This window comes from Chrysochloris asiatica, unplaced genomic scaffold, assembly GCF_000296735.1.
Source record: "Chrysochloris asiatica unplaced genomic scaffold, ChrAsi1.0 scaffold00123, whole genome shotgun sequence".
In the NCBI taxonomy this organism is placed as follows: domain Eukaryota; kingdom Metazoa; phylum Chordata; class Mammalia; order Afrosoricida; family Chrysochloridae; genus Chrysochloris; species Chrysochloris asiatica.
In genome coordinates, this window is record NW_006408641.1 from 9,919,167 (window position 1) to 9,941,821 (window position 22,655).

Consider the following 22,655-nt stretch of genomic DNA (forward strand, 5'->3'; position numbering starts at 1 on the left):
ACTGCTGATCTTGAGGTTAGCAGTCCAATGCTTAACCCGCCGTACCATCAGGGCTCCTTATACAGTTCATTTGTTGCTATTGTTAAGTGCTATCCAGTCAGTTTCAACTCACAGTGACCTTGTACAGGGTTCCTGAGGAGCAGCTGGTAAGTTTGAACTGCTGACCTTGTGTTTACAGTCCAGCTGATCCTATAGCTCCACACCAGAAGTCCTTCCATAGTTCTTACTACCCTATAATTCATTTACATGACGCTGAAAAAATATGGTAGGACTGCCATGCAAGTTCTCCGAAAAGTACTTGTGCTAGAGACCAGAGTCATTTACTGCAGATGCAACACTGTGACATAGTAACCTAATACCAGATTCTACTTGAAGTCAAGGTTTCAGGAGACTTATAACAGGTCCACATATTTTAAACACACAGCTAGGATCTGAGTATTGAAACAACAAATTCTTAAATATAAAACTTCACATTAATGAAAAGCCAAGTTTAATTCCTTACTTTAGACTCTCTTGCGAGCTTGAAGAAGAGCGATCTGACTGAGGCAGAGACACTATGCTGTCCGAATTCTTCAAGTGGGACTGCAGGGCTTTCTGATAGGAGGATTCCAACGTATGGTATAAATGTTCTGCTTCTCTGCTGAAGTGACTGTGGAAACCCCAGTAACATCTACAAAAGAATACAACTTCCAGTTATAGTCAGCAGATCATAACAGGCTGATCTATGGCTCTATGATCTATGGATTACAATACAGATTTTCTAAGACTCAACCCCTCTCCCCATCTACTTGCTAATAGGCTTTAAAGAACAAAATAACATTGACTTTAGTAGTACCAGAAGCATAATATATTACAGAGAGAGCATGAACCAAAAAGACCTGTGTAAAACCTGGCCTCAGGCCTTATTGGCTTTTTGACATTAGACAAGTTACAAAACAGTAATCACAGGCTCTAGCAGCATTAAGGAGGACAGAGCTAAAACATCTCAAACTGTGCCTACAACACAGTAAAATCAATGGTAGTTTTTATGAAAGCAGTTTTGACGTTCACTGATTTAAACTACTGAAACAGGAAGTTTTTCAGAGCTACTGGAACTCTATTATTATGATTAAAGAAATAGAAAAAATTGTGGGGCAAAGGAAATATCAAACAAGGATTAAAAATAGCAAATAGCAAATCCATTCCTAACATTTTTAGCAACTACTAAATAAGCTATTTATTTGGACAGGAACTACCTGAGATGAGACTGTGGTTAAGCACTTTGTAGCTAGTGAGGCCAGCTCTCTATGGAAATCAAAACAAGGAAAATACAACGTAACTGTGATGGCTATTCAAAATTATCCAAGTGGTGGTTAGCAAGTATTAACTGAGCCAAATAAAACTACTATGTTTCAGGCTAGTAAAGCTAGATTTTAAACTGTGTCAATTAGAAGAGCTGGTCAATTATAGAAGTAAAGAAAAGGCAGTCACAGATACAAAGTTGGCAGCAAGTATCTATGTCTTAGCATCCAACATCTAGTAATTATAATAACAATGGCAAAATTATTCCCAGGGAGGGACCAATGTAGATCCCCACAGCCACATGGCAGGAGCACAACCACTGCTAATGGCAAAATCATCTCAAATGTGAGGCAACAGCTGGAAGCTACTACCACTGTGATGCCACTGTGCATTTGGGTCCATCCAGCTCCCCTTACTGTGATTCATACTCACTAACTACTGCTTTATGGTTGCAAAGATGTGATCACAGTCACCTATGGTAACAATTTTCCATGGGAAAGCAATAAAATAGTTTTGGATTGTGACTTTACTTTTAAGAGCTTGATTAGTAAGAAAAACACTGATCATGTATACAGCGCTTTTCTAACTCAGGATAATGGCTCATGAATTTTTAAATGACAGTTAAAGGGGCTAGAGGTAAACACTGTTATATACACAAACCTGAAGCAACAGTGCTCTATGGGCTTAGATACTTACTTGAACAGATAGACAGGCTGAACGGATATAAGGGTTTGACAGAGGCTATCTGTACATGGGTATTTACCTTTGTACAAACACATCTATGAACGTAGTGGAGCATACATGGGGCAAAATGATGAAAACACCTTGAGGTCCTGGGTCTGAGGACTCAGGACCATAGTTTCAGGGGAAACCATGGTCAACTGGTATAGCATAGTCCACAAAGACAATGTTCTATATCCTATTTAGGTGAGTGGCGAATGGAATCTTCAAAGTTCATGAGCAGCCAGATAATGTGCAACTATTCGTTTCTGCATGTGTGGAAGAAATCAGAGTTATGAAAATTGAAGAACTGTGGAACTAACTAGCCCCATGGACCAATGGAGCAGGTCAATATCAGTCACCACAACTCTGAAAACAGAAGAGCTAGGTGGTACTCAGCTACCTCTACCAACTGCTCTGTAAGGGATTACATTAGAAGGGCCTGGATAGAGGAGACAACAGTACGGAACAAAGCTCAAAATTATGAAAAAAAGACTGGGCTTACGGGTCAGAAAGAGATTGGAGGAGCCCTGAGACTATGGTCCTCAGCCACCCTTCAGGTCTAAAATAGACTTCACACTCATGGTACAATTTTCAGCCAAGCAGTACACAGGTATATAGGTGAGGACAACAACACTAGTAAGGTATGCTTACCATGGAATTGTCAATCATTCAAGATCAAAAGGGCAACATTGACCTAAAGACAAAGTTCAGAAGGGTTGGGGATGAGAGTGAAACAGAAATCACCACAGGGAGGAATAGGGATAACTGCTGTGACATGGGAGGGGACTTGCCATCATTGAGTGAAACAAAGTGTGTGGTTTGTTAAATGTAAAGCTGATGATCTGTGCTTCATAAACCTTCACGCAATTCACAATAAAAAGTTTCACAAAAAACCAGAGCATCTGGTTGTCTGCATGAGCCCTGTTTATATTCAGGTATCATGAAGCCTGGGTACAAAACAATCTTCTAAGCAAAATCCTACAAAAATATTCTGAAATGATCTCTGGATGATACTAATAAATCATGATTAACAAAACATGTTCCAGTAACTTAATTTATTTTTAACAAGGCAATCCAGACAGCATGTCTAAAATAGAAAAGTAGTTAATAAAAGAAGAGGTGGAGAATAAAAACTTACTTTCTGGCTTCTATCCTTGCTTCAGAATCAGCATCATGAATTCCCTTCTTTATTGTTTCAGCTAATACTGATGTGTGTCTAGACATTTAAGAAGAGAAAGCAGTAACAGTAATAAATACTGTGTTTTATGTGGATGGAAATAGGTGTGAGGAATAACTTCAAATGGAATGCGGAATGTATAGGGCCTTTTGTGACAAGGTTCGCCAACTCACATGCAGCTTGAAAATTCAGAACACTCTTGCCAAACTTTTAAACTTCGAATTCTGCCAAACTTTTAAACTTCGAATTCTGCCACACTATCTGACCTTCATTCATGACCTCTAGTTTGATACCTATTCATTTGTGTTAATTCATTTCCAACAGCTGTTTTTTGTTTTTGTTTTTTTCAGATCACACCTATTTAGCTCAATCTGCTATGAACCCAAACAACAAAACGCTATTTTCCCATGGTCAAAATTGGCTTCAATGGGGATAGAAAATAATGAGATAGTAATAGTCTTAATCCTAAATAGACTGTGTCTATATTATATTTGTATAAGTAAACAGAAATTCCTTCAAATTCCAATACCATTTAACATGAACAATTTTATAAATCATTTAACCATTTTATAAATAGTTATTCATTTTAGTTACATATTACCCTATGAAAGAAGTCTTCAAATTTGTCTTATGGAATGTTTAGCAGAGCTTAAAGAAAAAGTAAATGACTGGAAAGAACAATTTCAATGAGTTCACAGAACAAAGACAAGCAACCAGTTCTCCCACTCAAAGTCTTAGCCTCACTCCTTTATTCACTCCTCATGTATTAAGTGAGCATCAACTAAGTGGCAGACACTAGGCTAGTCGTTGTTGTTGCTAAGTGCCGTTCGTTGAGTTGGTTCCAACTTATAGCGACCCTGTATAGGGTTTCTGAGGATCAGCTAGTGAGTTTAAACTGCCAGTCTTATGGTTCAAGCCAACCTTATGGTCCAGTGCCTCATCCCACAGTGCCACATCAGGATTTCAAAGCAACACTGTTGTTGTTGTTTAAATGCCGTCAAGACATTTCCAACTAATAGCAACCCAATGTAGGGTTTCCGAAGAGCAGCTGGTGAGTTTGACCCACCAACCTTGAGGTCCAGTGCTTATCCTACAGCACACCACACTAGGCTGGTGGGTGACTAAATACACAACAAGGCTGCATCTCAGGTCTTCAGTCTTTCTGTTCTACTCACTCGTCCCTCCCCACATTAAGTCCCTCAAGTCCATAATCCACCTCTAAATTGCAGAACTATAGCCAAACGCCCAAACAATTAAAAATCAAAGAAGTTATTTAAAAACAAAACAAAACATGTATGACTATTTTCTAGCTTCAAAGTAATTGTTTTCAGATGGAATTTTATCTCCTGGAGGCTCAGCTTCGATTCATCTTTGACCACTGACGTCTAGAATGAGACCCACAGGTATATTCATTTCATTAAAATTTCATTATTAAAATATTTAATATGAATTTCTCCTCCCCAAACTGTACAATATACCATTTAAAAATAGATGGCGCAAAATCCTAATTTATACAGTCACTCAAATTAGCTCAGAAAGAATAATTTATAATATTAAAATTATGGTAGTGGTTATATGCTGTGGAGTTGGTTCCAACTCATAGCGACCCTGCATAGGGTTTCCTACGCTACAAATCTTTATGGGAGCAGAAAGCCTTATCTTTGTCCTGTGGAACTGATGGTAGTTTGAACTAAGTGACCATGAGGTTATTAGCATCCTGATACGGAAACACTACGCTACCAGAGGAATCGAAAATAATGACACACAAAAGAATGAATCTAAAAATTAACAGAGAAGAATTTCTTCAAGAATTCTACCAAGTTCTATTTCTAATAACACTGACATGAAAGTTGCCATACACTAAGCTGAATAACAAGAAAATTTCTGGCTTTCTGATACACATGAATCAAACAGAAAACTCTCAAATGGGTCGATTCCTCTATGGACCTAAGAGAAGATAGTATGCAGCCAACTCTTTGGTAGGAATGTTACCCAGCAACACAGGAGTCAGCAGAGAGCTAATCCTGGCTTCATGGTTGCACATTTTTCCACATTTTGTAGCATACTGATATTTTAACAAATGTAATTTATTGAAAGTTTGCCGATATTAAGGGTTCAAAACAAATAACCATGCAAAACATTTCTTATAGAAAATGGATTGGACTACTCATTGAAAGAAACCACAACATTAATTTCAGAGAAAAAAACACTTCAGATCAGATGCTCACCGTTCTAGTGAATGTGTCTGCCATTCTTGTAACAGTAAATCTAAAAATTCAAAGCAGCGCCTGAGAAGTGTTCAGAAAAAAACATATAACTTAGTAATCTGCATGACAGAGAAAATAAATCAATTATGTTCTTTTTTCTTTCATTTTATCATTTTTATTGATGTCATTTTTATTTCATTTTATAATTTAAAAATATATACGTAACAATACATTTATACCATTTCAACAATCTTCACAAGTACAGTTCAGTGACATTATGTTCATCGTGTTATTTAATCATGACTTTTATCCATCTCCAAAGGGAAACTTATCTCCCTAAACTGAGCTTATTGTAAATGATTCAACATTGCTTTTTATTATTGGTAAATTTCTTCTGCTTTTAATTTTTAGGAAAAAGGTACATAAAAGAATCAGAACTGATTGCAAACCAAAGCAAATAAACATAATTCAGCTATCTATGATAATTACAACGATAAGTAAGAGAGTCACAGGAATGGAATAATCAGAAACTAAGCTTCATGGCAACTTTAGTGAAAGGACTTATCCGTGTCATCTGATTTCATCTTATTCCAATGTTCCTCAATGCAGACTGCACATAACACCAAAACTTCAGTGTGCACTAACGCAAGCACAGAATCAGGGTTTGTGTTAACGCCACAGAATGCCTTGCACAAAACACATAGCCCTGTAACAGTCTAGGCGGTAATAAGAAATGCTTTCCCTCTAGTCACTCTGCTACATTCCTCCCTTTAACTTTTCAAGTCTTACCATTTCTGTAAGACTGCTTGCTCTGATTTCTGCATACTTTGGCCCTACTCTCTTTTTTATTCTTAATGTTTATTGTGAATTATGTGATAGTTTACATGGGAGAACATTAGTTATACATTCATCCTATCGTATATCATTTCATTGCCATGGTTACAATCCCCTCCATTCATCATCAACCAACCAAAGTGTATATATACCCTGCAAGCCTGACCGCCACCCAGGTCTTCAGCACACAGCCCCTCTCCCTCTCTGGGTCTAGAGTCCCCAGCTGCTCCATCTCTCCACATTATTGTCTCTGCCTCCATCTCTGGTGTCACTGCTTCTCTGGGTAGGGTCCCACACTCCGCTCTTCTCCCTTGATGGTTCCAGGGACCTCTGCTCTTGGACTGCAAAGTCAATCACTCCCCTCCTTTTGCTACAAAACATTCACCTTTACATTTCCAACCCTCACAGTCAGTCCTGATAACAATTATTCACCATTGTATCACAAGGGACCTATCCCCATCTCCTTTCATTAGCCCCACCCCAGACAGATTGGAAACTACTCAGTGGAGATTCTACCTTCCTCCACACCCTCTGCATGTAGGCTCCCTTCTGAAAGCTTGTAAGCCAGCCACTTCCTGCCTTTGTAGGCCAGCCACTTCCTGCCTTTGTAGGCCCTACTTTCTTTTATGATGGCCTTTGTTCAGTGCCCAGGGTTCCTATCTTTTCAAGAGTAAATCTTAATAGTCCTAGGAAGCCATTCAAGGAAATGCAAATCAGATGGTAATCTATCTGTCCTTGATAAAAAGACCAGTCTTCTTTTCCCACAATCCTCTTCAATTTTAAACCTAATAATCCACCACTAATAATCAACCAATCAGTATAGCTTTAATAGCTTTCCCCTGTGGTAGATGAAGATACAGTGATAACCAAGACACAGTCCAGAAAGACAGAGCAGGCAACAGCTCTCATGTTGTACCTGGGATATGAGCCCTTAGGAAAGTTAACAGAACTCAGTCTAGGGGCTGGGAATGATCCAAGGGGAGGAGATGTGTAAAGCAAGCTTTCTCAAAGGGAGAGGCACTGAACTACACAAACACTGCATCCCTCCTGTCAATTACATGACATTCACTACACCTCTACCATCCTATCATCCTACTGGGTTCGTTCTTCTTTGCTCTCAGCTCATTGGTGATTTGTGTTGTTGACTACATCATCAGCTGGTTTTAATCACTGCCTTCACTGAACTGGTAAATTCAGAACACATGTTATTGGTCCCTCTTACACATACCATTATGCACTATGGTTTCATGTATTTCCTAATCTCAACTAATTAATAAGCTTCTTAAAGGCAGGGCAATCGTGCAATCCATTATTTCCACAAATACTACACAGCAACAGTAGGTAAGAGGTTCAACTGTCTTGGGTACCTTATGTTCTTTGGTTCTCAGGAAAGAGGGGGCTGCTCTCCTCCTTTTACCTGTGTAAAGGCAGGGAATGTTGGCCAGATAGTGCTTACTACTTATTCTGCATGAAGACACAAGGTTCTGACTAACGGATGCTAACTCTGACTAAATGAAGAAGGACCAGGAGTCAGGAACTGTGATTCTAAAATTGGAGGTATTGGTGGATTTTCATCACCAACCTGGTGGTCTGCAGTCCAGTGTTTATCATACAGCAAGGAGTTTAGCTCAGAAAACTAATGAGACTTCAAGCTTTACTTATTTTGTCTGACTTATTCTAGAGACCTGGCATGGTGCTGTATGGGAAGTACTTGACCTTAAGGTCAGTTTGAACTGCAAGGTCAGCAATTCAAACTCACAAGCCACTCATCGAAAACCCTATGGAGGGTCACTATGAATCAGAACTGACTCGGCAACATTTAACAACAAGTTTATTTTACACCTGTACTCAAAGCGTCTCGATTTCTTTTTAGCATACATGCCATAATTTTTGATTAACAACATTAATTAGTGTTTGATGTGCAAGTTTCTGTGAGTAAGCTCTATTAGATTCTATAGTTTAGGGACTGTGTTTTCAAACACACGATTTTGGGTTACCTTGATTGTTACGGTTTCAACTGTTGGCACGTGTGTGTGCTTGTATGCATGTGAATCAACTGTTAAAGAACTAATAAAAACATACCTTATAATAAAATTTTTTTTAAAAAAAGGCAGTGGTGGTGGGCTGGCATTTCTATTGTCACAGGTAGTGTAAGTTGTCACTGATATTCAGTACCAGAGGCTAGCACTGGTAAAACTCCTGCAATGTTACACAACAAAGAACTTTTGTTGTCAAATACTGTCAAGTGAGTTCCAATCCATAGCAACCTCATACAGGGTTTCCGAGGAGCAGCTGGCGAACTTGAACCGCCGACCTTGCGGCGTGTTTCAAAGTGACTTTGCAGTCCAGTGCATTAATCCGTAACACCAGGACTCCAAAAAATTAGGTTATTCCAAACCACCAACAGCATCTTGGTGGAGAAACTCTGCATTTTACAAAAGTAAAACTCCTGAATTTCCACTGAAACCCTAAAACAGTAATGATGATAGTTAACAATAGAAGCAGCAACAAATTCTAATTATGATGATCAATTCTTAACATTTCACTAAACACCAGGCCCTTTTACCTACAGGACTGCGAAACCACTGAACAGCCCTGCAGAGGGGTGCTCTCATTCCTAGAGAACCACATCATTAAATGAAAAGACTAATGCTTCAACTGCAGTCTCTCAGGTTCAAAAGTTCATATCCATCTCTCTATGTTGCAGAGTTACACTCTCATCTCTAGAGGCTGAGAGGCTGCTTCACTCTACACCAAAGAAGAAGGTGAGCTGTGGCTCTGTGGCATTCCTCAGGGAGATACAGCTGAGCTATGCTGTTAGAACTCAAGCCTTTCAGTGAAGTGCCACATTTCTTTCCTCCTGGTTTTAAGGGAACTGGATTATTGCCCCATCTAAGCTTCCTTTCTCCCTCTTGCCTTCTAGGTGACTGTGAATAAGATGGGTCTCACCACAGCATGCTTATGAGGGTTCTCACCTGTGGAAGCAAGGCAGGACCAAAGTAGAACCACATGAAATAAGCAACAATTAGCTATGGAAAGCAGTGTTCTTTGTAATTGGGGAGCACCGTAGAGCTCTGGTAGTGTAGTGGTTACGAATCAGATCGGGCTGCGAACCGCAAGGTCAGCAGTTCAAAGCTACCAGCTGTTCCGCAGGAGAAAGATGAGGCATTCTGCTCCCGTAAAGATTTACAGCCTCGGAAACCCTGTACAGGGTCACTATGGGTCAGAACCAACACCATGGCATACAGAAGCAGCAGCAGCAGTAGCAGTGGCTCCATAGGATAAGCACTGGACTGCTAACCAAGTCAGCTGTTCAAACCCACCAGGTACTCCATGGGAGAAATTTGAAATGTACAGCTTTGGAAACCCTATACAAGATCGCTATGAGCCAGAACTGACTTCACGGCACTTAACCAAAAGGCTTAATAAGAATTTTTTACTGAGCTAAAATTAAAAATGGGATTCCAGAAATGGGGCTTAAAAACTGCAGCCCAGGTCTGCCCTTAATTTATCCCATGAGGTTCTTTAAACTACACACTGAGCAGCTTTTAGTGTTGGCCCACAAATCCCACCACACTGTCAGTTTGTCATACTGTGATGGCTTATGAGTTGCTGTGATTCTGAAAGTTATGCCATCGGTATTTTAAATACCAGCAGAGTCACCCACGGTGACAGGTTTCAGATGAGATTCCAGACGAAGACAGACTAGGAAAAAGGAGTGACAATTACTTCCAAATATTTAGTCAAGGATTTCATTCTTATTGGATCAACTATCAACACTCATGGAAGCAGCAGTCAACAAATCAAATGACGTATTGCATTGGGCAAGTCTTCTGCACAAGATCTTTTTAAAGTGTTGAAGAGCAAAGATGTCAGCTTGAGGACTAAGGTGTGCCTGACCCAAGCCATGGCATTTTCAATAACCTCATATACATGCAAAAGCTGGACAGTGAATAAGGAAGACTGTAATAGAATTGATGCTTTTGAGTTATAGTGTTGGAGGAGAGTATTGAAAGTGCCATGGGCTGCCCATACAACCAACTGGTCTGTATTGGAAGAAGTACAGCTAGAGTGCTCCTTGGAGGCCAAGATGGCCAAATTTCATCTCTCATACTTTGGACATAATGTCAGGAGGGAACAGTCACTGGAGAAAGATATCATGTTTGGTAAGGTGAAGGGTCAGAGAAAAAGAGGAAAACCCCCAGCTAGTTGGACTGGCCAAGTGGCACCATCAATGGACTCAAGCGTGGCAACAGTAGTGAGGTTGGCCCAGGATCAGGCAGTGTTTCGTTCTGCTGTGCATAAGGTCGATACGAGTCAGTACCGACTCAATGGCACCTAACAACAACAGCAACAACATGAATCCCCTGAAGACCGAGACAAAACTGTGTACTGACACTGTGCCATAGGAAGGGTCCAGGAGCTTTAGTAGACTCTCAAAATACGCAATGGTCAAACAGTCATGAATCAGTTACCTGAGCCAGAAGAGAAAATTGCTATTCCTTACATGTGGTTTAGGGCAGCTCATTAGGACACAAGGCAAGACAGCGATTTAGGAGCAAAGCCCTAGCTAGTCAGCCATTTTGCAACTGTTAAAATATCTTCCCACCATTTGTCAGTCTGTTGTACTGCGATGACTTGTCAGTTCTTATGATGCTAGAAGCCATGCCACCAGTATTTTAATTCCCAGCAGGGTCACCCATGGTGGACAGGTTTCAGCGGAGCTTCCAGACTAAGACAGACTACAAAGAAGGAGAGACAGACAATTTCTGAACAGCGAGTCACTGAAAATCTTATGAGCCGCAGCAGAACATAGTCAGAGACAGTGCTGGAAGATGAGCCTCTTAGGTTGGAAGGCATTGAAAATTTGACTGTGGAAGAGCTGACTCCTCAAAGTAGTTGGAATTGTTGTTGCTAAGTGCTGCTGAGTTGCATCTGACTACAGTCACCCTGTATAGGGTTTCCTAGGACCACCTGATGGGCTGGCACCACCAACCTCAAGGACAGCAGTCAAGTTCTTATCCTACAGCATCATACTAGGACTCCCTAGGAAAATCAAAGTCATCAAAAATGAAGTGGAAAGCATAACGATTGATATCCTAGGCATCAGTAAGCTGAAATGGACTAGGACTGGACATTCTGAATTGGACATTCATATAGTTCACTATGCAGGCATGATAAAGAGGGCAGTTTGGCATTCCCTGTCAAAAAGAACATTTCAACATCCATCTTGAAGTACAATGCTGTCTGTGACAAGATAATATTCATAATCTTACAAGGAAGACCAGTTAATACCAATAGTCTTCAAATTTACACATCAACTACTAAATACAGTGATGAAGAAATTAAAGAATTTTACCAACTTCTTGAGTCTGAAATGAATAAAACATACTATCAAGGGTGCAATGATAATGGCAGGCGATTGGATGTGAACGCTGGAAGCAAAGAAGGATCTGCAGTTGAAAAATATGGCCTTAAGACAGAAATTACGGTAGGCATCACATGACAGAACTTTGCAAGACCTACAACTTATTCATTGCAAATATCTTGTGTAAATAGTGAATATACAGCTAGATCTCAACAGAGGAACTACAGAGGAATCACACTGACTACATCTGTGGGAAGAAATGACAGGAGAAACTCAGTAACATCTGCTAAAACAAGGCCAGGGGACGACTGTAGAACAGATCATCCACTGTTTACATGCAAGTTCAGGCTGAAGATTAAGACAATTAAAACAAATCCACCAGACCCAAAATATGACCTTGACTATATCTCACCTGAACTTAGAAATTATCTTAGTGGAGTTGGTCACTAATGACCAAAGACCAGAAGAGTAGTGGGAGGACATCAAGAACATTAGACAGGAAGAAAGCAAAAGGTCATTAAAAGGCCAGGAAAGAAAAAATAAATAAATCAGGAAGTCTCTGAAATTTATTCTTTAACATAAAAAAGCTACAGTGACTAGGAGAAATTATGAAGTAAAAAAACTGAACCCCAAGGTCAGCTAGAGAAGAAAAAGTCAAGTATAATGAAAAGTGCAAAGACCTGGACTTAGAAAACCAAAAAGAAAGAATATATTCAGCATTTCTCACGCTGAAAAAACTGATGAAAAACTTCAATCTTTGACCTGAAATACTGAAGGACCCTACGGGGGAAACTACTGACTGGTGCATAAAGCATCAAAAGACTGCAGGGAATACATAGTCACTATACAAAAAAAACTGATCAATGTTCAATCATTTCAAGAGGTACCATATGATAAAGGGCTGAAAGAAGTCCAAACTGAAATGAAGGTATTGGCAAAAAAAAAAAAAGTCCCCAAGAACTGGCAGTATACCAATTGAAATGTTTCCACAAACTGTTGCAGTGCTGGAGGCTTGTCTATGCCAAAATATTTGCAAGACAATTACCTGACCAAATGATTAGAAGAGATCCATATTTGTGTCCCTTCCAAAGAAAGGTGACCCAATGGAATCTGGAAATCATCAAACAGTATCATTAATATGACATGTAAGTAAAATTTTGCTGAGATAATTCATAAAGGTTTGCAGCAGTACATAGACTAGAAGCTGTAAAAAAATGCAAACTGGATTTAGAAGAGGACATGGAATGAGCAACATCATTGCTGACATCACATGGATCTTGCCTGAAGGCAGAAAGTACCAGAGAGATATTTACTTGTGTTTTATTGACTACACAAAGTCATTTGACTCTAAAGAGCATATCAAAATAGCTAACACTGGAAACGAAAAATATTCCAGAACACTTCATTGTGCGCATGAGGAACCTGTACACAGACAGTTCATTCGAACAGAACAAGGGGACACTGAATGGTTTAAAATTAGGAAACGTGTACACCAGGATTATATCCTTTCACCATACTTATTCAATCTATATACTGAGGAAATTATAATCCACAAAGCTGGATTATATGAAGAAGAATGTGGCACCAGGATTAGAGGAAGATTCATTGGCAACCTGCAATCTGCAGATGATATAACCTTGCTTGCTAGAGGGGAAAAGTGCTTTGAATACTTACTGATGAAAATGAAAGACTACAGCCTTCAGTATGGACAGCAGCACTTCAGTGTAAAGAAAATAAAAATCCTCACAGCTACACCAATAAAACCATCATGATAAATGAAGGAAAGATTGAAGGAAGCTGTCAGGCTTCATTCTGTTTGATTCAACTTTCATGGAAGAAAAAGTCAAGAAATCAAAGGACACATTGCATTAGGAAAATTCCTCTTCGTAAAAGACCTCTGTGAAATGTGTTCAAGAGCAAGATATCACTTTGAGGACAAAGGTGCGCCTGATCCAAGCCACGATATTTTCAATGATCTTATATGCATGTGAAAGTTAGACAACAAATAAAAAAGATTGTAGAAGAATCAATGCATTTGAATTATGGTAGTGATGAAGAGTATTCAAAGTACCATGGACTACCAGAAGACCAAACAAATCTGTCTCAGAAGAAGTACAGCCTGAATGCTCCTCAGAAATGAAAACGGTGAGATTTCAACTCTCCTACTTTGTATTGTTGTTAGGAAGGAAAAGGCCCTGGAGAGGACATCAGACTTGGTAAAGAGGAAGACTCCCACAAGATGGATTGACTCACTGACAGCAACAATGGGCTCACACATAACCACCCTGTGAGCATGGGATAGGATGCAGCAGTGTTTCACTCTGTGGTAGTTCCAACTCCTGGTAACCCCATGTGCTACTATAGAGCAGAACTGTCCCATAGAGCTTTCCTGGTTGTAACTGTAACAGAAGCAAATGTCAGGCCTTTTCTTTCGTGGCACCTCGAGTTGTTGTTGTTAAGTGCCGTGGAGTTGGTTCGGACTCATAGTGACCCTATGTGGGGTATTCCAAGTAATGGTGGGTGAATTTGAACCACCAACCTTGTGGTTCAAACCAACCTTACAGTGCAGTGCTTTATCCTACTGTGCCACACCAGGACTCCAGGGTTCATATGCTAACCTTTAGGTTAGCAGTTGAACACAAATCATATGACCATTTGTTGTTGTTAGGTGCCTTCAAGTTGGTTTTGAACCATAGCGACCCTGTATAGGGTTTCCGAGGAGCAGCTGGTGAGCTTGAACCACCAAATTTGAGGTTCAAAGCGACTTTGCAGTCCAGCGCATTAACCCACAGTGCCACACCAGAATTCCCATATGACCATTTAGAAACCTTAATATTAAATTACTGATATTAATATATACAACACTTTCTTGCATGTAGTTACTGCCTTCATTCAGTAGAGAAAAAAAGAAAAAATGTACATAGAAGCTTCTCTCCACCCACATAGCCATCTCTCTGTCTGTCTCTCACACACACATAAACACAGACACACACTCAAATACATAGTAGAGTTTCTCCAAATTCACTTTCTAGAAATTTTAGTTCATGATTTTTCAACTCAAAAGCATTTACTGTAACAACTTTAAATGATACTAACCAGTGTAAATATTAACTTTTTTCCCATGGAGAGAGATTTGGAGTTAGTTTCAGTTTTTCAAAAATTTCAAAATTAAAGAAACCATTCAAAGATTTACCTTCTAACTGCGACAGACTTAGAGGTACAGTTGCTTGTTATGACAGGTATTAGCCTAGGGATGTGTGTGTGCTGTAAAGAACAAAAACACAAGTGAACACATGAAAAGACCAAAACAAACAACTAAGAAAATCACTTCCTTGAAGAACCTACTTAAAGCATATAGATATCCAGATTAGAATTTTACTCAATTTCAAATGCAAAAAGAATTGTGATTGAATATTGCCAAAGACCATTACAAAATTTACAGTCAAAACCAGACAACACAATGAAATGTAAGTTAAGTCTAAACATGTAAAACAGATCTTCACGATGAGGTTTAATTAGATGAGCAGTTAAGGTCTGAGTACTTTGAAAAGAGGCATCGTGATTTTGGCACTGCTTGCAACCATTATATTTTGACATTGTTTCAATGGAAATAGCTAATAATGGCTTTGAGTTTAATTAGATGTCAAATGTTCAAACATGAAAAACCAGAGGTGAATCATAACCATAATTCACATTATGGATGATAAAGTTTTCACATGCTGTAACTGTTGTTGCTGTTAAGTGCCGTCGAGTCCGTTCACTCATAGCAACCCTGTATAGGGTTTCCAAGGAGCCGCTGATGGGTTTGAACCGCAGACCTTGTGGTTTGCAGTATAGAATTAGTCCTACAGTGCCACACCAAGAGTGAGAAAAAATAATGTACAGTTTTCAACTATACATACATACATACACAAAAATACATACACATACAAAGGAGCACAGTGGCGCCACAGGTTAAACACTGGGCTACAAACCACAAGGTTGGTAGTTTTAGCCCACCAGCAGGAAAAAGATAAGGCTTTCTGCTCCTGTAAATATTGGAAGCCTAAGAAAGCCTATAACAGAAACTAACTCACTGCTACTTGACAGTATATAAAAGACTTGGAAAATATACTAAAATATTGGCAATGGCTGTTTCTTATATGCTATAAAGTTACAGACAATTTATTTCCTTCTTTATATTTTCCAAAATACATATAATTACATCTAATGTAATAACCATATTAATGACAAAATAAGCCTCTAATATATCTTGTCACCACTATCTACCCACATGCTTCTGAATATGTAATTCTAAAACATACTTACACGAATGATTAACCTAACAGCTACAACTCCAGATGTGGCCATGATTTTGGCACTGTTTGGAATTAAATTAAAGATAGTTGGCATGATGGCTTCAGCTCCATGGTCAAACTTGTTCCCCAGAACTGATGACAGATGCCTATAATCAGAAGGGAATACTTGGCTGTAGCTCAATTTCTTATGAACAATGAAGCAAATAAAACTTTTAAGCATTTTAGAGTCTTCATTTAAAATTATCATTTAAAATTTTTAAAAAACTTCCAGTGTGCATGTAGAGCACTTGGCAAAAAGCCATTAACCCAAGATGGTTTTTTTTTTTTTTTTTAAATGAATCATTTCCAATTGATTTATCTTAAAATGTCAAGTACATAAACAGCAACAACAACAACAAAAACAGAATTGATCATATACTAGTAAACCATAAATTTGAAAATGCTTCCTTACCCTTTTTTCTTTGAGTCTTTTTTAACATACAATATTCTTGCTTCAATATGTGACCAGAGCCAAAACTTTACAGACACAATGCCACTGTCTTACTGCTACTGCTCTGAAAGTCTGGCACACAGTCTACCACACGAGTTTTAGCTTCGAACACAGACCCAGGTCAAACTAGAATAAAATTTTACTGCAGGATATGACTTTAATACTTCCTGAGAGCAAACAGGCAAAAATTCTAGAATCATGCTATAACCTGTCAGCAAAATCAGTGAAAAATCTAAAGAGAAACAAAAATTTATTAAGTTTCATTGATCTGTATTACTAAACTGTTTCAAGTTTTAAACAGCGGTTTCAGAGTTATGTCACCAAATTAAAACAAACTGTGAACTCTGTGATACTTAATATAACTGGGATGGAAACGTTTTAAGTGTACCAACAGAAGCATAACTTGAGCGGTTCTCAAGACTTTATTCTAAAGAAACCATTTGACCCCATCCTCAGTGCAACATTTTGGTAAGGCTGTATAGTGATGTGGAAGAAGCTAGGGCTTATGGTCCTTACCCCAATGTGATGCAAGCTTCCCGCACTACCTGAGACCGCAGGTCCTTAGCAGATAGTTTAAAGGCTCCGTCCAAGAGACGCAAATGTTGGAAAAAGTTGTCATATTCAGCAGCACCAGCCAAAAGTAAAGATCGAATCTTTTTCAGCTAATGGAGCAGAGAAAATTATGAGTTATACAAAAACACTCCTTAGAACATTATCTATAACCTTATCCTCAACTTACCAACTGTCTTGCTATCCAGCATTTCACATTTGTGACAATGGTAAAAATTCTACTATCCAATTATTTTGCACGTTAACAATTTATGCCTGGTAGTTACAATCGCCAAGTTACAAGTGACAACCACACTGGATGTAATGGTTAAGATTACGTGCCCCTCGGCTGGGCCATGACTCTCCATGGCAATTTGAGTTACGCAATGATGGCAGTTGGCAGCTACATAATGATGCCGTCATCTTCCATTCTGTGATAGGAATGGTCATACTCCATTTTATCCAAATGTTGAACTTATATTAACAACCTGCTCTGCAGAACCTAACCATGTTGATAAGGGAAGAGAGGATGTACTGAATAATAAAACACCATCAAACAGAAAAGAGATATCCATAAAGTCCAATTTAAAGTGCTTTTATCCCAAAGAATTCATCCAATACTGAATAATAAATTGAACAATTCTACATATCACAAATAATATCAAATATTTTTCAAAGTAGTAAGTATCTCAGTATCTGTGGCAAATACTTTGCAATTCTCAAAAGTGTGCTGTTATTTTCATTAGAAACAGTTTAGTGCATTTACAGACTTATTATACAAATAATAAAATAACTGAATTCTTCATTTGGTGCTTATAAAAGACTCTCCTATCCTAACCTCACCTTTTCTCATATATTCAATTCCAAATACCATTTAACTAAATCAATTAAAGGGAGAAGCCATCCTAGTCTTTCAATATTATGTTCCACCGCATCAGGATGAAACACTCATCTGAATTTGAACTACAACATAGTAATGATTTTATCTCTGCTCTTCTTACCTTCTAGACAATGTAAAATAGCTTTTCTCAAAGAAAACAGACTTCATTTTAGGGCTCAGAGGACTTATTTTCATTTTTAAAAACAGAATCACATCACATCAAAGATCAATCCTATCCCTTCTGTATACAGGGTTGATAGGGACAGGCAATTTAGACACTGGCTACCTTAAACAGGGGGTAGGGGGAGGAGCTATAAAGGCATGAACTGACTAGCTTGCAGGACTCCAAGAGGGAGTTTAGCTTCAGAGTGTGCAGGGATAAGGTAGACTCCCCACTGAGTAGTTTTCATCTTATCTAGATGGGTCTGGTGAAAAGAGATAGGGAAAAGATGCTTATGATTCAATAGTAACTGTTACCATGACTAAATTGCAACTGTCCCAACTGTAAAGGTAGAAGTTGGGTTTTTTTTTAATGTTTTTTGTGAATTATGTGATAGTTTACATGGGAGAACATTAGCTTTACATTCATCCTATCATATATCGTTTCATTGCCATGGTTACAATCCCCTCCATGCATCATCAACCTACCAAAGGGTATATACCCTGTAAGCCTGCCCCTCAGTCGTGAGCACACAGCCCCTCCATCTCCCTCTCTGGGTCTAAAGTTCCCAGCTGCTCTATCTCTCCACATCATCATCTCTGCCTCCATCTCTGGTGTCACTGCTTCTCTGGGTAGGGTCCTGCACTCTGCTCTTCTCCCTTGATGGTCCCAGGGACTTCCACTCCTAGACTGCAACGTCAATCACTCCCCTACTTTTGCTACAAAAAGAGGGGAGTAGTTAATCTTACAGTCCAGGACCATCAAACGAAAAGAGCACGAGCGGAATGTGGGACCCCTATCCAGAGAAGCAGCGACACCAGCGATGGAAGCAGAATTGAGGACATGGAGAGACATAGCAACTGAGGACTCTAGACTCATTGAAAAAGAAAGACTGTGTCCTGGTGACCAGGTGCTGGTGGCCAGAAGACAGGCTTGTAGAATGTGCCCTTTGGTTGTTTAAATGATTATGTAGCAGGCTTACAGAATGTGCCTTTGGTGATTTCAATGATTATATATATATATATATTCCTGAATGTTTGTGTGTACATCCCCCTGCAAAAAAAAACAAAACAGAGGGAATAGAAACAAAAATACTGAAATACTGTTGAATGATGATGCAGAGAAGACTGTAATTATTGCAATGAAACGATGAGTGTAAAACCAGTATTCTTCCATGTAAACTATCACTCGATTCATAGTAAAAACTTAAAATAGAAGCACAACTTTCAAGCAAATGATATGAAGAAAGAAATATTGAGGGATATTCACTGGAAATGCAATCAGAAAGACACTTTCTAATGATTTTAATGTCTACAAATAATGAGAATGAAATCTTTATTAGCATGAAGTAGAGGGTGTCAACGCAGCACACAGGTGACACACTGATAAAAGAATGAGAATTACATAAAGGAATAAGTTGGTAGGATTTAAAAAGAGAAACAGAAGTGAGGTACTCTACTAAAAAGATAAAAGTGTTAGCATGGTCATTTAAATTTAAAATACTCATTATCTAAAATTCATTAGAGCTGTGCCCTGATTTCATAAAGAAGTATTTCGAATATTTGGAATGCATCTAGTGAATTGAAATCAATGGCTTACAGCAGTTACTCTTTGCTCCCAATCATGCTTGTCATCAGATAATATTTCCCTAATTTTGTTTATGGATTCCTCAAGGTCTCGACTGGAATAAATCTGTAAACAAAATTAATTTACAATCAATATTAGAAAATTTACAGAGTAAACAAAGATTACTTTTTCATTACATAAAGTCAAGAGCATTTAGTATAGTAAGATAAATTATTTTTTAAGAAGTATCCATAAGATAACATCTTTATAGATTTTTCTGAGAACAAATGGGTTTACTGCTGTGAATGTGTACACACCAGACTGATGGCTACATGTGGACCCTCCCTGTGTACACATAGGTTTGTTATAAAAATCACCTGCAAAGTACAAAGATGACTGCAAGGAAACAGTCAATGGTGCACACACTATGTTACTCTGAGTATAGTTTATAAACACCACATGAGACCCGTAACTCTAAAGGCTAATCATTCATTTATTCTCACAACTTATTTATGAGGAAAGTAGGGGAATAAACAGCTGCGAATGAAGCAGACTGGGAAGGTCAAGCACTTAAGGATGACTCTGAGCCTCAGATGTTTCTTATCTGATTTATACACATGTGGAAACCAAGCAGTAGGTGGCAAGGGATTCACACAGATAGTTAAGTGTTACGAAGTCCAGATAAGTGCATTGGCTATAGGATGAAAAGAGACCCCATATTATGTAGTCCCAATCAGCAAATGAAGATATTAAGGCACAAAACAATAAAAAATGTGTGATTATGCCCCAACTCTTTTAATTTTTTGCTTTGTTGTTGTTAAGTGCCCGCGAGTCAGTTCCGACTCACAACGACCCTGTATAGGGTTTCTGAGGAGCAGCTGGTGAGCTTGAACTGCTAACCTTGCAGTCCAGCACATTAACTCTGCAGTGCCACACCAGGACTCCAATGTTTGCTTTAGATGCTAGGTATTAAGTATCAAAGATTATATAAACCAAAAGCTTTTATTAAACCATTTTCTACAACTTTTTCAAACACCCAAATCCTCCAAATAATACGTTTTCTAAGAAAAATTCCTAATCTTCTTTCTTTCTTCTCTCTTCTACCCTAACCATTTCTCTTTCATGTGAACTGCCCCTCAAACTTATTCCAAGAGCAATGAACTTACGCCCAGTTCTTACTGAGAAGTTATCTTGGGCCTTAATTTTTGTTCTTCATTTCAGCTAAACAAAACTCCAACACTTTCTAGTCTGCACCACAGATAGTACTGACAGTTACAATTAGCTGCCCTAGTAAAGGATTTCACAGAAAGCATATCCAAAACATGAAACAAGAACTAGCTGACCCTTATTTTCAGTCATATTCAAATAGCCTCACTCACCTGTACAACAGGTACATCATCAAATGCTTTAATAAAGTCCTCTTCATCAACAGCACCAGCTCCTTCTTTTGTAGCTATAAAAAGATTAATTAAAAACTTAATGTGTATCAAACAATGAATAAACACATTTGCTGTTGTTGTTACATGCTGTCAAGTCAGTTCTGACTCACAGCAACCCTGTATAGGGTGATTTCCAAGAAGTGGCTGGTGGGTTTGAACCCACCAACATTGTGGTTAGCAGACCAAGTGTCTATCCTATAGCATTACACCAGGACTTCATAAAGCACACTAGAGAAGGATAAGATATAACCAATCAACAGACAAAGTTAAAGACATTCATAGAGACTACCTGGTTAGGCAGGGAGAGTCTGGACTTCAATGTCCTTAAAGGATTGATATTGCGTCAGTATATAGATCTTTTGAAAAATTTCTAATGAACACATATAACATAAAATTACACTCTTTTAAAGAATACATTAGATTGTTACTATAAGGAATCTATAATAGCAAAAATTTTAAATATCCAAACAAATCCTAAAGAGTGTAAGTTTCATTTTATACTTGTATCAAAACATTACAATTTCCCTGAACACATTATAATTTGATAATTGTACCAATTTTGTCTTTATGAATTGATTGCAAATTTCCTTCATAAAGGTAACTAAATTAACTATATTTTATATGAATGAATTTCAATAAGTTTGTGGAAAAATGGAATTGAAAGGTAATAAAATATTTGCATAAACTTTTTGAAGTTCCCTTTTAATTACAAGTCAATTACTATCATTTTTTTATAAAATTACTTTTTTTCCCTCTAATATGAATACCGCTTCATACACAAAATCAAGGTGCCAGATATTAGACTTTTATTTTAAGGTGTTAGCGGTCTCAAAATCAATGTCTGTGGTCACTTGTGTCCCCTATTAATGGTTTATACTGAGCAGATTGACTGCTTTTCTTATGAGTCATGTTATCTGGTGTTTGGGTCCTGGTGGGCTCCCTAAACACAAAAGGGTTTTAAAGACAGTTTCCAGTAACAGTAAATGAGTAGTATCACTCTTCCTGAAGATCACGCACCCTGTGGTTGGAAAGACAACTATTAACAGACAATCGATTTTTGTGTCTATATTTGTATAAGGGTTAAATTCAACTATGCAGAGGTACACTGAGCACCTCCCCATTGCAAGACACCGTGTGTCACACTCTGCCAAGACCTCAGACCAACAGCCATCCCTGAGAGCTCAAGAATCTGATCAGAAAAGTTCTACAGGGAAGTCCCTGGGTACAGGATGAGAGTGCTGAAGAGGATGACAGGACTGATGGGACAAGGGTGAGGGACAGTGGGAAGGAAGAGGCTGATTCTGCAGTCAGTGCAACGCCTTCATTACCAACCACGAAGCACAGGAGCCACAGTGGCACCAATCTCCAGAACAAGATCATAGTGTCAGTTTCGAATTCATGAAAGACCATCATCAGAGACAGTGTGTTAACAAGAACACTTTCTTCCCACTTACACTTAGCCCATCCGCACTGGCTTTTTACCTCACTGAATACTCATAAGCTCAGAAGTCCAATTAGCAGTAAACCTGCACCACTCATCTGTCTGGTGTACTGCTGCAATGTGGGAAGCTATGCCTGCCACTGGTATTTTAAATACCAGCAGGGTCACCTACGGTGAGCAGGGCTCAGCAGAGCTTCCATACTGAGACAGAGTAGGAAGAAGGAGAGGCAGACGATTTCTGA

The 22,655-nt window shown here is 38.7% G+C and overlaps 1 protein-coding gene across 2 annotated transcripts in view; it reads right to left on the reverse strand.

Moving 5' to 3' along the window:
* The window catches only part of CLASP1 (cytoplasmic linker associated protein 1), a 304,172-nt gene that overhangs the window by 132,766 nt on the left and 148,751 nt on the right, over nucleotides 1-22,655 (reverse strand). For both annotated transcript variants that reach the window (XM_006868737.1, XM_006868736.1), the window contains 8 exons: nucleotides 20,913-20,986; nucleotides 19,567-19,659; nucleotides 16,895-17,040; nucleotides 15,899-16,034; nucleotides 14,784-14,854; nucleotides 5,410-5,469; nucleotides 3,143-3,220; nucleotides 503-670 (listed from right to left, as the gene is read on the reverse strand). In XM_006868737.1, the coding sequence (XP_006868799.1) occupies nucleotides 503-670; nucleotides 3,143-3,220; nucleotides 5,410-5,469; nucleotides 14,784-14,854; nucleotides 15,899-16,034; nucleotides 16,895-17,040; nucleotides 19,567-19,659; nucleotides 20,913-20,986 (826 nt within the window). The remainder of the gene's footprint in view (nucleotides 1-502; nucleotides 671-3,142; nucleotides 3,221-5,409; nucleotides 5,470-14,783; nucleotides 14,855-15,898; nucleotides 16,035-16,894; nucleotides 17,041-19,566; nucleotides 19,660-20,912; nucleotides 20,987-22,655) is intronic.